The sequence below is a fragment of the Rhineura floridana genome, chromosome 4, assembly GCF_030035675.1.
Source record: "Rhineura floridana isolate rRhiFlo1 chromosome 4, rRhiFlo1.hap2, whole genome shotgun sequence".
NCBI lineage: Eukaryota > Metazoa > Chordata > Lepidosauria > Squamata > Rhineuridae > Rhineura > Rhineura floridana.
In genome coordinates, this window is record NC_084483.1 from 93662087 (window position 1) to 93677076 (window position 14990).

General features: G+C 44.1%; 1 protein-coding gene across 4 annotated transcripts in view; it reads right to left on the reverse strand.

Moving 5' to 3' along the window:
* FAM184A (family with sequence similarity 184 member A) overlaps positions 1-14990 on the reverse strand; it is a 140700-nt gene that overhangs the window by 11992 nt on the left and 113718 nt on the right. For 3 of the 4 annotated variants that reach the window (XR_009762232.1, XM_061623716.1, XM_061623714.1), the window contains 5 exons: positions 13211-13423; positions 12564-12717; positions 9723-9850; positions 8951-9135; positions 8313-8459 (listed from right to left, as the gene is read on the reverse strand). Coding sequence is in view for 3 of the 4 variants with exons in the window: in XM_061623716.1 (XP_061479700.1) it covers positions 8313-8459; positions 8951-9135; positions 9723-9850; positions 12564-12717; positions 13211-13423 (827 nt within the window). In the remaining variant the exon portion in view is untranslated. The remainder of the gene's footprint in view (positions 1-8312; positions 8460-8950; positions 9136-9722; positions 9851-12563; positions 12718-13210; positions 13424-14990) is intronic. The other variant, XM_061623715.1, reaches the window with a different exon arrangement.

A 14990-nucleotide genomic window follows, 5' to 3' on the forward strand; every position in this document is an offset into this window, starting at 1 on the left:
AGGACATGAAAGAGCTGTATAAAATTATGCATGGTGTGAAAAAGTTTTTCCCCTCTCATATAATGCTAGAATCAGGGGTCACCCAGTGACCTGTAATGTTGGAAGATTCAGGACAGACAAAAGGAAGTATATCTTCACACAGTGCATAGTAAACTATGGAATTTGCTACCATAAGATGTAATTGATGGCCACCAACTTGGATGGCTTTAAAAGTGGAATAGACACATTCATGGAGGATAAGTCTATCAATGGTTTCTAGCCATGACGGCTATGTATTACCTCCAGTACTGGAGGTGGTATACTTCTGAATACAAATGGCAAGAGTGCTGCTGTGCTCATGTTCTGCTTGTGGACTTCCCAGAAGCATCTGGCTGGCCACTATGAGAACAGGATGCTGAACTACATAGATCTTGGTCTGATTCAGCATGGCTCTTCTTATGTGACTGAATACTCTCCCATACACACAGAAAGATGAACTTGTCATAAAAAAACCATCTAAGCCTAGCGGTCTCCAAGGCCGTTGAATTTTTTTGTTAAGGGTTTTTTTTAATCTATAGTCTACCTATAGCTGATTTACCAAATGCTGCTGTAAATTTGGAGTGAAAGTCTGAATGTATTTTTATGTTAAAAACAATAATTTCATAAAAAGGGAACTAGTCCACTGAAGAATAGTGAACTCAGCTTTCTACAATCTCTTGGAGAACTGAAACAAAACCTCTTTTCCCCTTTTACCTTTTACCGCCATTGCAGGACAAAGAAAACATGAAGGAGACAAGAGCAGAGAAAGAGGAAAGGATAACTGACATAAAAATGACAATTAAGGATGATGCAACCACAGAAATTCAATCAGAAACAGCTTTCAGAATTAAACCTTTCGAGGCTCTTGATACATGCCCATGTTTTGCTTAACTACTGCTCCACGGATAATAGGTTGAGGGAGCATTGTTGAGGTTGGTGCCTCATTTATGGAATTCTCTCCTCAGGGAGGCCTTCCTCGTTCCAACATTGTTATGCCTTTTTCTCCCAGGCTTTTAAATGTATTTTGAGCTGTAGCGCTATGCACACTTACTTGAGAATAAGTCTCAATGAAGTTATTGAGGCTTATTTCTGAGTACAGTAGGGCCCCACTCATACAGCGGGTTACGTTCCGGACCCCTGCTGTAAAGCGAAAAACGCTGTAAAGTGGAACGCGTTGACTAACATTGACCAAAATGGCGCCTGACGGCCAAAAAACGTCGTAAAAGTGGAACAAGCACCATAGGAGCGGGGCCTTTCTGCAATTGACAACCACTGTATTAGCGGAACGCTGTAAAGCGAAGCCCTACTGTAAATGTACATAGGATTGCACTGCACGTGCATATTTTTCTTTAACAATGTTATTGCTATATTTTGTGTATTTTATCTTGTTTTGTAAATGGCCCTGAAAACCCTGCTGAAGGGTGATATACTGTATACACATTTGTGGTTTTTTTTGTGTGTGTGTGTATATATATATATAAAATGGTCCCTTGGACCCACCTGAAGGGTGATTTTCACAGGTACGCCTGCCATCAGATTGGGTAGTACTGCCATCTAGCGTCCGAAGGCAAGAATGCACTAGAGTTAAAACCTGGGGCTCGCGCCCCTCCCACTCCAGTCTTCATGATGACGAGTCCGAAGTGGTAAATCTGAAAGTAACCAAAGGGCAAAAGCCCCAGCAGCAAAGAAAATATACATAGCAAATATCATAGAACTTGCAACATGAGAATAGGTTTTAACTAAAGAAAATCAGACAGAGCACGAGACATATAGGTTGAACTATATACAAAATACTGAACAAATTTCCCCAGAAATCCCCCACAAGGGAGGGACGTGATGGCAGGCGTACCTGTGAAAATCACCCTTCAGGTGGGTCCAAGGGACCATTTTCCACAGGTAGCCTGCCATCAGATTGGGATGTACCAACGTAGCCCCCTAATAGGGAGGGATTCCTAGAGAGTTACAAATCAGAAATAATGTGTTGCAGGACACGCCTCCCGAAAGAGGCGTCAGCTGAAGCATAGCGATCGATCTTATAATGCTTCACAAAGGAGTTAGGGGTAGCCCATGCCGCCGCCCTGCATATGTCTGTAAGAGGAGCATTAGATAGGAAAGCCGCCGTAGTGGCAGCAGACCTGGTCGAATGAGCCGTGATATTAGACGGCACTGGCAAATTAAGTGACTGATATGCAAGAGAAATACAGGCTCGAAGCCAACAGGACAAAGTGGATTTGGACACCTTTTTCCCCAAAGATCTCGGATGGAAGGATACAAATAATGCGTCTGTCTGTCGAATGTCCTGGGTGCGAGAGAGATAAACTTTGAGCGCTTTCCTAACATCCAGCGAATGCCAGGCCTTTTCGAGGGGATGGACCGGCTTTGGACAAAAGGATGGAAGTACAATGTCCTGGCTACTGTGGAAGAGTGAGTTGACCTTAGGACAGAACGATGGATCCAGCCTCAGGACTACAGAGTCCTTATGGAATACGCAGAGATGACGGGCCGATGACAAGGCCTGTAACTCCGAAATCCGCCTTGCGGAAGTAATAGCCACGAGGAAAAGGACTTTAAAAGACAACAGTCTTAGAGGCACTGAGGCAAGAGGCTCAAATGGAGGTCGCTGTAATGCCTGCAAAACTTTGGAGAGGTTCCAGGATGGAAAATGGTGACGTACAGCTGGAGAGAGGTGGGTAGCTCCTCTTAAGAAGCGTTTGATGAGCGGGTGAGTGCCCAGGGGTGCTGCCGATGAAGAGACAGACAGAATTGACAAGATGGTGGAGGCCTGTCTACGCAGGGTGTTCGGTCTGAGTCCCAATGTCATGCCTCTGTATAGGAACTGTAGAACGTGCTGTACAGTGGCTTGGGGTGCTGAAAAACCTTTGGAAGTGCACCAGCTGGAAAAAGCACGCCAAGTACTCTGATAGATTCGAGTAGTTGACGGTCGCCTTGACGCTAAAATAGTGTTTATGACCCCTTGAGAAAGACCAGCAGTATTCAACTGTGTCCGCTCAAAAGCCAGGCTGTCAGGCTGAGCCAGTTCGGGTCCGGATGCCAAACTGGACCTTGGGAGAGAAGATCCGGCCTGATTGGGAGGGTCCAAGGATCTGCCATTGACATCGAGAGGAGGTCTGAGAACCAGGGTCTGCAAGGCCAATAAGGTGCTATGAGTAAAATCCGTGTCTGTTCGAGTCGGAGTTTTGTCAATGTCCTGCCTATAAGGGATATAGGCGGGAAGGCATACAGGAGCCCGTCTGGCCATGGTGTCATCAGAGCATCCACTGCTTCCGCCGTTGGCTCTAGGTACCTTGAGAAGTAATGAGGCAGTTGGCAGTTGTGGCTGGAGGCGAAGAGATCCAGCGAGAGGGGGCCGAACCGCCGCTGGAGAAGGGAGAACACAGCCGGATGAAGCTTCCATTCTCCCGGACGGACCTTTTGCCTGCTGAGCCAATCGGCCGTAACGTTTAGAGTTCCGCTGAGGTGTTCTGCTCGTAATGACAGGAGGTGGAACTCGGCCCAGTTGAAGATTCGTGTCGTTTCCTCCTGCAGAGCCCTGGACCTTGTGCCCCCGTCTGTTGATGTGAGATTTCACGCAAAAATTGTCCGTCCGAATGAGGACATGTTGTAGAGCGAATAGTGGCTGGAAGTGTCTCAGAGCCAGATGAGCAGCTCTGAGCTCCAGCCAGTTGATGTTGTGACTTAGGTCCTGGGTTGACCACACGCCTTGGACAAAGGTGGAGTTGCAATGGGCTCCCCAGCCGGACAGACTGGCATCCGTGGTGATTAGGACTCTGGTTGGGTCCCGAAATGGTGTCCCCCTTGGTGAGGGAAGTTGTGGATACCCACCAGCGGAATGATTGCTTCAGAGATTGGCCCAGCGGAATTACGCGATGGTTGGACCTGGAAATGTCCGCTTGAAAAGGTAGGAGAGCCCATTGTAAAGGTCTGGAATGATGTCGGGCCCACGGAACGATGTGGATGGAGGAGATCATTGCCCCGAGAAACTGGGCCAGAAACATGACATCTGCTGTGGGGCGATGTAGAAGTAAAGTTGCCATGGCTGTGATGGAAGCAATACGGTCTGGGGACAGAAAGAACATGGCTAGGGATGTGTCCAGTATTGCTCCCAAGTGCTGGAGGCACTGAGTTGGTTGTAGATGACTTTTTTCAGCATTGATCAGCCAGCCGTGAGAATGTAGTGCCTCTAGGGTGAACTGGATCTGCCTGTTGGCCAAGTCCCGGGAGCCTGCTCGGAGGAGGAGGTCGTCGAGATAAGCATAAATATGGACCCCCTGGAGGCGGAGATATGCCAGCATGGTGGCCATCACTTTGGTGAAGACTTGGGGGGCCGAGGAGAGGCCGAATGGAAGGGCCCGGTATTGAAAATGGAGGTGGCCTAGTGCAAATCTCAGGAACCGTCTGTGACCCGGGCAAATTGGGATGTGTAAGTAAGCGTCCTTCAGGTCGATGGACGCAATAAAGTCCCCTTGTTGTAGAGCCTCTACAATAGACGCCAGAGATTCCATCTTGAAGTGGCGGTATTTGACGAAGCGGTTGAGGCCCTTGAGGTCTAAGACCGCCCTCCATGAGGAGTCTCGCTTGGGAACCGTAAAGAGGACGGAGTACACGCCTTGTAGCCATTTGGATGGAGGAACAGGCTCTATAGCGGCTATCTCTAGTAGATGTCGTAGGGCATCCTGCATGACCTTTTTGCGTGCCCTGGAGACGGGGGAGATGCAAAATTTGTCCAGTGGTGTCTGCCAAAATTCTATATTGTAGCCCTGGGTGAAGAGAAGTCTGACCCAGGAGATGTTTGTCAAGTTTAGCCAGATGCTGGAGAAGAAGGAGAGTCTGCCTCCAATGGGGATGGAGTCAGAACTGCCTGCGCTGACGGGTTCCTCTGCCATATGCCTGCCTGCTCTGGTATTGGCCCCTGTATTGTGAGCGTTGTCTGGGCCAGGGTGCCTTGGAGGGACGGAAATTTGTAGGCCTGGTATCCCGTCCTCGTCCACCAGGTCGTCCTCTCTGAAAGGGTTGGAAGGAACGGTAAGAAGTAAACCGTTGCACGGGTCTGCGGTCGTCTCTTTTGGCCGTAGCTAGTGCAGGTTAACGATTGTCCTTGGGGTCGACAAGGACTGCTTTGAGTGCGTCCTCGCCGAAGAGCATAGATCCCAAGTATGGAGCTAAGGATAAGTTGGTTCTGGCAGTCGAATCGGCATCCCAATGTTGGAGCCATAGGGTACGACGAGCTACAATTTCGGCCGCAAGGGCACGTGCACCATGATGGGAAGTGTCTAACGTGGCGTCGGCCACAAAGGCAGCAGCCTTGTGTATCTTGAGGATACATTTCCTTAGTTTGGTGGGATCCGGGTTGGGGTTGTCAAGGAGATCCTCTAACCACATCATGGAAGCCTGTGAGAAGATAGAGGCGGTAGAAGAGGCCTGGATGGAGTGAGCGGAAGCCTCATGGATCTTACGGAAGACAAAGTCAAGCCTCCTCTCATAGGGGTCCTTGAACAGTGATTCGCCTTCCTTTGGGAGGAGAGACCGGGATACAAGATTGGAAATAGGTTGGTCCACCCCCGGGACGTTCAGAAAGGACATGAATTCCGGGTCAAGGGTATAGAGCTTGTTGGCTAAGGATGAGGAACGACGTGGACGAAGGGGACAGGCCCATTCTTCTCTGGTCAGTTTTTTAATGGGGTCTGGTACGGGAATGAAGTGCTGCACTGATCTGGGGGACTTGAGAACTCTGGCACCCTTGACAGGTTGTACAAGTTCTGGTTGAATGCCAAGAGTGTCCATGACTCTACGTGACAGATGAGAGAAATCCGCCGGGTCAAATAGGCAATAGGAGATCTCCTCCTCCTGGTCAGATTCCCCACTCCATTCATCCAGGTCAGTCTGAAAAACGTTCATGTAGTCATCAGTCTGAGATTGCTCTACGTCCAGTCTACCCCTGACCACCTCATATGGGTTAGGAGAGGGTAGCGGAGCATCAGTATTGTCACCAGGGTGTCTCGCAGAGCTGGGCTGTCGCGAGGTTCCGGGCTGAGAAGACAAATGTAGAGAAGGCTGGGGTTGGGATAGACACCCCAGCAGCTCTCGTAGTTGTTGCAGGAAGACAGGGGTCAACTGCATCCCTGGGAGAGTGGAAGACGGTAGCGCCTGTTCCTGAGGAGGAATTTGAGGCTGCCCAGGTGGAGTTTGAGGAGCTTGACTGGGGAATCCTTCAAACTCTTCCTCTGATGACTCAGAAGGAGACTGGAAAAGTGCAGGAACGGCTGCATGGCGATGTTTCTCCGGAAGCGAGGGTGATACGTAGCGTGCCTTCTTGGGCGCCCGGCAACCAGACAGGTGTTTAGTCTTTGCTTTTGCCTTGGTGTGTTTATGTTTAGCTGGCTGGCGTGGTGATGGACGGCCTGCTTCAGGGGATATTGTCACCTCAGAGTTCAAATCCGCCATGTCAATCTCTGAATGAACGCCCACAATGGGGAAGGAGCGGTAACAGAGCTAAGATAGAAATAGTATAGGACAGACTAGAGACAGTATGACAGGAGTAAGTACGCCCAGCACGAGGAAAATAACGACTCGGGTAAGGTTGGCACCAAGCTAAGTACACGCACATAATGGGGAAGGTGCAAGACCGCTAGTTACGCTGCCACTTTGGCCACAAGCAAAGTCCACACACACAATGGGGAAGGTGTGAGACCGCTAGTTACACTGCCAACTTGGCCATGAGCTAAGTACATGCACACAATGGGGAAGGTGCGAGACCGCTAGTTACACTGCCAGAAAAGATAAGCCTTATTTAACAATTGCAGTGTGGCCAGGGCTAGATACGCGCTCTCAATGGGGAAGGTGCGGTACCGCCAAGGTGCACAGACTAATAATGCGCCGCCGAAGGTGGAGCTTAAGTCAACTGGATGTGCACCTACAAATATACACACACACAATGGGGAATGTGTGGTATAACGGGGCTACTGGAGGTGCACCTACAAATATACACACACACAATGGGGAAGGTGTGGTATAACAGGGCTACTGGAGGTGCACCTACAAATATACACACACACAATTGGGAAGGTGTGGTATAACAGGGCTATTTGATGTATCTGACGGAAATACTGATTAGGTGAATATAAGTTTGTTAACAGGAGACTACACAAGTCCCACAACAGGGCTACTTGATGTGTCTGAGGGAAATATATTAGGTGAGTATATGTTTGTTAACAGGAGACTACACAAGTCCCACAAGTGAGAAAAGTATTAGAAAAGAAAAAAGCGGCAAAAAATGAAACAAAATGGCGGCCGCGATATCGGAGCCTCTCACTAAGGCCCTAGAAGGGTTTGAAAACGGCTGGGAGCCAGCTGGAAGGATATGCCACCGGAGGGTGCCAAAAAACAGGCGAGAGAGGCGATATCAGTAAGCCTAATTAAGCCCAAGCCGGGCTGAATGAACAGCCGGGCTGAGGGGCCTCTGTAAAAGAATTGAATAAATAATTAACAATGATGGCCGCGATATCGGGGTTGGCGGGAAAACGGGAGCGCCACAAGAGGCTTCAGTAATCCCTGAGGGAGGAAACGGGCGGGGTGTCTACGAGGGAGCTACCGCCGCAAGCTTCCCTATGTAGAGGCTGAATTACAGATGGAAATAAGGAGTGGGGAGACCGCAGCCGCGGAGCCCCCTCAAAAAAGAGAGAGCAGCAGCCGCTGCTGTTGGAGCCTCAGAAGGCTGAATAACAAACGGAAAAAAGGGAGGGGGGGGCTGCAGCCGCAGAGCCCCCGCTAAACAGGAAAGCAGCAGCTGCTGCTGGTGGAGCCTCAGGGGAAACCCCGAAGAAATAAAGAGGTAAAGCGATAAGGAGAAGAGTTGAAAATAAAGACTTAGCTACGCTCTGTCTAAATTCCGATCTGCCTCGGACGGAGGCAAGAATGAAGACTGGAGTGGGAGGGGCGCGAGCCCCAGGTTTTAACTCTAGTGCATTCTTGCCTTCGGACACTAGATGGCAGTACTACCCAATCTGATGGCAGGCTACCTGTGGAAAATGTGTACTGTAACTAAATTGTGTCTTCCATGCATTATCTGTAGATTCAAGGCTGCACTTGTTGTAGGCCTAAATATTCCTACCAAGATTAGTGGGTACGCCAAACCAAAAACATTTAGGCTTCCCTTTAAAAAGTGTCTCTAATGTGTATGCCTCTTCAATGTCAGTCATAATGTATTGAGTAATACCATAGTTCATATAATTCAAACTCAGTCCACACATGAAATTGTTCAATGTAACAAAACTTACGAAACTTGCAAAGCTGAATTAATTTCCTTGAGCAGCTCTTGGGTCTTATTAAAATCTGCCAGCATGCTTTGTTTCTCTCTGATGTGGTCTGCTGTCATGACATCCAGCTCTTTCTCATGTTTCTTGTTTAAATCTTGTTCATGCAGCCTGTTTAATTTATTTTATGTTAAAAAAAGTTATTCTTACATCAGCTTTGTTCATCTTGATTTCCTGCCATGTTTGCAAAGGATTTGCGGATAGCATTGCTGAAAAGAACTACAGAATCTAATTCAGTTATGTGTGTTTCTCTACTCTTCTAGCTTATTTCACTAAAAAGTCATCTCCTTTAATGCTTTGTAAATAAACATAATGCAATGTAAACAAAAACATACGGTAGGGCATTTTAATTAAGATTAAATAAATTGTACCTTACCAATAGCTAGTGTCTTCCAAACTGCAACTTGCAATATCATGAGCAGTCCAAACATTAAACTGCAGTGTTATATCAACTGACATCAATTGGGTTTATATGAGTGCAGCAATTTGAATCTGCCTAAATTATTCTGGGTAAGTCTCAAAAAAATCAAGTACTGTCTTTCATTAGTTTGAGGTTGCTGAATTAATCAGAACACATTACCTGACATTGCAAATATTCATACCTAATCTGTTGGTTGGATTCACTACGTATTCTGAGAACCTCCTTCCCTTTGAACTCCAGTTCCTTAGTTAGTGCACTTATGTTCTCATGCACAGCAAGAATCTCCTTATCCAATTCAGATATATGGTGGTCTCGATGCCTCAATTCATCCTGTAGATCTGATATCCGGCATACAAACTCTTTTTCCTATTAAGGAAGTATGAATAAATGAAGAATATTTTATAACATTCCTATTTGGCATGCTTGCCTCTGGTTGAATAAACATAACTTACTTTCCTACTTTTATATTTCTACTTACTAATGAAGAGTGCACAATGAGATTACATTTAGAAAGGGTTACAAATGACAACTTATAAGGAACTATAGGTTGCCATTTGTAACCTTTTCCCTCCTCTTTTACCCCAATTCCTCTCCTGTGAACAGATCAAAACTCTGGAGGTGAAGGGAGGGCTAAGCAATCATTACAGTATTGTAATTGTACTTATAGAATCAGAGTCAAAGCTGTAGCTTCTTCTCAGCCAAAATAAAAATCCCAAACTCTCATAGGTCCAGGACTAGCACCTGCATCAGTGTTTACCCCACGAAACAGGAATACAGGAAATTATATGGACTGGAAAAGCCAGAAAAGTAGGAGGCTACATCCCTTTAAAAGGTTAACGTTCTTTATCAAAAGAAATGCTAGAGGAGTTACAATGTGTATTAACAGAACAAATGCTCTGTGCTTATAATTAAAAACATATTTATTCTCTTTAGGCTATATTGAAGATATGTACCTGGTGCCTGCTGAGCTCTATGCTTCTTTCAAGTTCCATTTTAGCAGCTGCTAGTTCTTGTTGATGATTATGCCTTAGTTGATCAATTGCTGCAGCATGCTGATGATTTAGTTCTGAGCGCAAAGATGCTGGGAGATACAAATAAATAGATTTTTTTTAAAAAAAATACAGCTCTACAAATAGTAATCACCCCCCATAAGTATACGCATACATTTATGCTTTTTGTAATGACTGAACTCTTAGTTTTTAACAAATTTATTTTCCTGCTATTTTACCTTCTTTAGCTGAAAAATATTTGTCATACAAGCAATAAAAGGAATGAGTGAATAAATGAAAATGTTTAACAAAATAATAGTGATGTTTTATATATAAAAATTGTGCTGAATGCCAAATTAAGTATTAGAAACCTTGCAGAATCAGGGCCTTATAGGTTTGCTGTGGGCCCAAGGTAGGCAATATGATCCCCTCCAGATATTTTGGACTCCAACTTCCACTAGCCCCAGCCAACGTTGCCAATGGGCAGGGATGATGGGGGCTGTAGTCCAAAACACCTGGAGGGCATCATGTTGGTTACTTTTGTGGAACGTAATGTAAATATTTTTCACATTTCTGGCACTCAAACTACAGTATTTTGATGCTTGAAAAATGCTAGCAATTGTGAATAGTGTGGAACATGGCTACATAAATGTTGCCTGTGGCATCCATGAGTAACTCAGCTTTTCCCTCCCATGCCCAGATCATTTTGTGACCCTTTACATTTTTATTACAGAGGCTGAATGCTCTCCTACTGTACCACTCAAGCAAGGAAGACCTTATCAAATATGGCAAGTAGACAAGACCACACCCAGGCACATGCTTACCAAGGGGTAAAAGGATGTAGCACTACTTACAGATGACAGACTATAATAATAACCGGCCTTTAGTGTGACAGCACCCACCCTTTGGAACCCCCTTCTGTTACATATCAGACAGGCCCTTTGTTGTTTTTTGCACCTACTGAAGATCTTTCTTTTTAAATAAGCCTTTTAAGTAGTGATTTTAATCTCATTCTGTATCTGTACTGGATTTGAAATTGTTTTTATGTATGAAATGATTTTATATATGTTTTTATTATTTATGTTTTTGTTGTCAAATCACTTTGAGATGTTTCTTAGGTAACAATACATAAATGGAAATAAATAACAAAACTATGTATTTTGATTGACTTAAAAAGACCTTATACCACTTGCTGCCAATTGTTTTCCAAGCTCAGTTCAAAGTGCTGGTTTTCATTTTTAATGCCTTTAACTGCTTAGAGCTTGGCTATCCAAGAAACCACCTGTCTCGTTATGAACCTGTCCAGTTATTAAGATCTGCAAGAGATACCTTTTGAGGATACCACCACCAGCAGACAGGCACAAATGAGAGGGCTTTATCCTGTGTTGATCCCACAGAGTGGAATGCACTCCTCTCAGAGCTATTATCTGTCCTCAGTCTCCATGCTTTTAGAAAAGCTGTCAAGACACATCTTTTTTAAACTGACCTTTAAATTTTTTTAGTAGTGCTATGGTTTGTAATGTTTTATTTTTTATTGTTAGTTTAATATCTTTATAATGTTTTCATTTGTTCTGATCTTCGTATACCATCTTGGTGGTTTACAGAAAGGCGACATAAACAAACTAAAAGTAGTATAAATAAAAAAACAGACAAACACACACTACCCTAACAATGTTTCACCTACAAGAGGTTAGTCTTTGGTTTCATCCTACCAACCTCATGTTCAAGCATACATGAATTTCAACTTGAAGTATTTGTTTACATGTAAAATCAAGTTACATTTCTTTCCTGTTTTGTTCCTTGCTGCTTTGATACTAATCATGTTTTCCTTATAGACATGAGCTTGCTCCCCCAGGTATTGCTGACACAGTTTTCTACCCCACCCTCCACCCAACGTAACATCGGATTTATGAATCTGCACCAAAAATCAAGGAGTAGAAGCAAGGGAGAGAGCCAGGTTTCACTTCAAAGCAAAAGAAATTAGAGATCAACAAGTAGGACCGAAAACAAAGCATTACAATATATCTTCAACTCCTAAGAGGAGTGCTCCAGCCAGTCTGTCAGCCATACTTTTCTCCAAGCTACTATGGGCTATTATGGGATCAAGCAAGCCAATTCAATTTCCTTCCACCTAGTCAGTTTTCTGTCTTTCTTTTTCAATTGATGCTCAGTGTTTTGTGACTCTTGGTGTCCTCTGAGCATGCTCAGTACACATTGGGCTTTGGGGGGGGTGTTACTCCCTTTTTGGTGTTTTTTCCCAAGTTCTTTTTGTAGCAAGCATGCTGATATTTTCCTCTTGCCTTCCAGTGGTCCAGTTTTGGCTCTATTTCTGTCAGCATAGGGACAATGTTATTAAAATAAATGATTAATGATTGATAGCAAATAGGTGATATGTACACATTTAGCATTAAAGCAAAGGGCCTGTTAATTAAAGATGGAGGTGAAACAATAGCCAAGAAGAGAGATAGACCTGTGTCCAAAACTGCTATAGGAAAGTATTTTTGAAACTTGGCACAAACGGCCATACAAAAAACCTGCAACAGAAGCATTATCCTGAACAAGGAGCGACAAATCACAGGACTGCACCTTAGTGCAATAAAATGTGTATATCATGTTATTAAACTGTGGAGTATTAACTACCTCTCAGAGAACAGTCAGCTTTTCATGTAAAAAGGCTAGATATACTCCAGCCCATGGGAAACAGCCCATGTTCATTTCTCTCTTTACTAGGAAGCATGCACTGCCTGCTATCTGCACCAGAAGCAATGGCTTACTTTTTAAAATAGTAACATGAAAATAGTGTACCGAGCATAGCTTTCCCTTCATCTTCCAGTTCAAAGCGAAGAGTCTGGAGTTCCTGTTCCATTTCTAGTTTGAAAGCATCCATAGCTTGCCTGTGTGTTTCTTTCAGTGCATGAAGTTCTTCCGAGTGGTTTTGTTGTAAACGTTCCTCAAGTTCCTAGCAAATTTAAAGGGAAATTGCTCTGTGTACAGAAAAATATTCTGAGGCAGAATTATTTTTAATTCACCTAAAGAAACTGTTATTAACCACATCCAATACTACACTCCCCCACCTTTGCCTTTCCATTTTCCCACTTTCTGAGCAAAACATGGGGGAAGATAGGCAACACCATAAAAGTCTGTGGGTTGTTAGGGCTTTGGTGGGGCCTGGGGAAAAGGCTTGAAGAATTAACTCATCCATCTACATATCTCTCCCATTACTGTTCAAGAGGAGATGGAGCACACAACTGCAGTTTCCTCTATGCCTCTCCACCTCTGCTTTCTCCCTGTACACTTTCTTTGGGTACTTTCTGAGATCATGGGATAGTCTTTTGGATTCTCAAATGAAGATAAAGAAGTTCCTTTGAGTAATATCTCATAATTCACATTAGCATTTCTTGTGGTCTGTCATGTGAAAATGTTAGATACTACAAAACACCAAATGAACATGCCTTTTGCTCTTGTTTTTTTGTTTCCTCCATGTTCTGAAATGCAAGGATATGTGCTTCTTTCATGGACTTGTGTCTCTGTTGATGCTCTTCTTCCAACTCTTCAATTTCTTGGGCCAGCCTCTGTCGTTCCTGACTAAATTGTGCCTGCAGTTGTTGCATTGAGGTCTGAGACTGGGAAAGCTGCATTTCTAGATTCTGCTTCAACAGGGAGATCTAATTCACATAAAAGCAAAAGTAAGTAGAAATTCAATTTATAAAGAAATTCTGTATTTATATTTATTGACAGAAAATTGAGATTTTGGACTATGGTCACAATCCAAAGAAGTACACAGATCCACCAGTATGGTGACCTGTCCCACCAAACAGCCACCCTCCCACACTATTATCAAGCAGTCTGTTATATGGTAGAGGAAAACTGATGGGCAGTGGAGAGACTAGAGGTCTAATGTGTTCCAAAGCTCTTGCACTATTAAACATCTCCTGTCTGTTCTGGGGCCTATTTCGTTCATTAACACATACCTGTTACAAAAAAACCCAGTATCCAACTTCATGGAAGTGGACTCCTGTTCATACACCAGGTCATTCTCTCCTTTCCTCCCCCCTACCCCCAGTGCCTCCCAAATCTGCTCCAAAGAGTTGAGGCACCCCACAGATGAGAAATGGGGTGCACATGTAAGGGATGACAGGGGGAGGAGAGGAAGGGAAAATCCCATTGCACAAGCAAGTCTGTTGTACAATTGGCCAGATATCACTGGATGTCACTCATAGTATATACCTAATAAATTATTAGAATTAATTATTTATAACTAAATATAGAATAAGATAGGTTGCCTGCATTCTAAAAACTATGTCATCACCAGGTGCCTGAAAGACAAGTTTAAAACACTTCCAGCTATTGGGATTTTAAAAAATGGTCTAAGGGTGCAATCCTACAGCCAGCTGAAAGCCAGCTTGTTATCTCCTACGTTTTGAAGGGGCTGTGATGCATTAGGGTTCCATAAACACATGTGGTGGGATTGTCCCCCCATTCAGACTTTGGGGATCAGTTTTCCAAGTAATTTATTTGATTATAGGTAGTACTTTTCCCCCTGACCCGGTTCTAGCATTATTATTGCTGGATAAGGACACTAACACTAATGTAGTGCATAAAGAATTGGTACCATATTTACTGTCAGTAGCCAGACCTTTTGTGAAACAGAAAACAGGCACTGATCTCTCCATTCAGCTTTGGATGAATAAAATTTGGGACATAACTTTTTCAATATAGCAGAGTGGTTCACAGTCAATCTAAAGGAGATTGATTTGATGCTGTTTGGTTTTCTTTTTTAAGCTATGTTACTACTTACTCATCTTCTGTAAAGCTTCCAGTTACATGTTTCTTTATGGAGAGAATATGTAAATGCCTTTGTTACTGAAGATTCTTAATATATTCTTAATTAAATACTTAATATTAATTCTTAATATAAGGTTTACTCCTTAGTCTGTGGTATTCTCTTTTGCTGTAACTATGCTGGGTATTGCTAACATTTCTTTTTGAGATTTCACCTATGAAATTTTGTACCATAGAAAGAGGTGCAAGTGTTACTCCACTGGCAGAGAGGGAGGCTTGACAGTGGGATGGCATTTAAACCACTGGAGATTCCCTAGGACACCCACTAAAAACTGAGCATACATATTCCACTGGTAGTGGGGGCCAAAATGGGGCATTCTGGGGGGAGGCATCATGGCAGTCATGGATGCATGGGATTTAAAGACCCCTTGTTTCCACAACACACCTTCA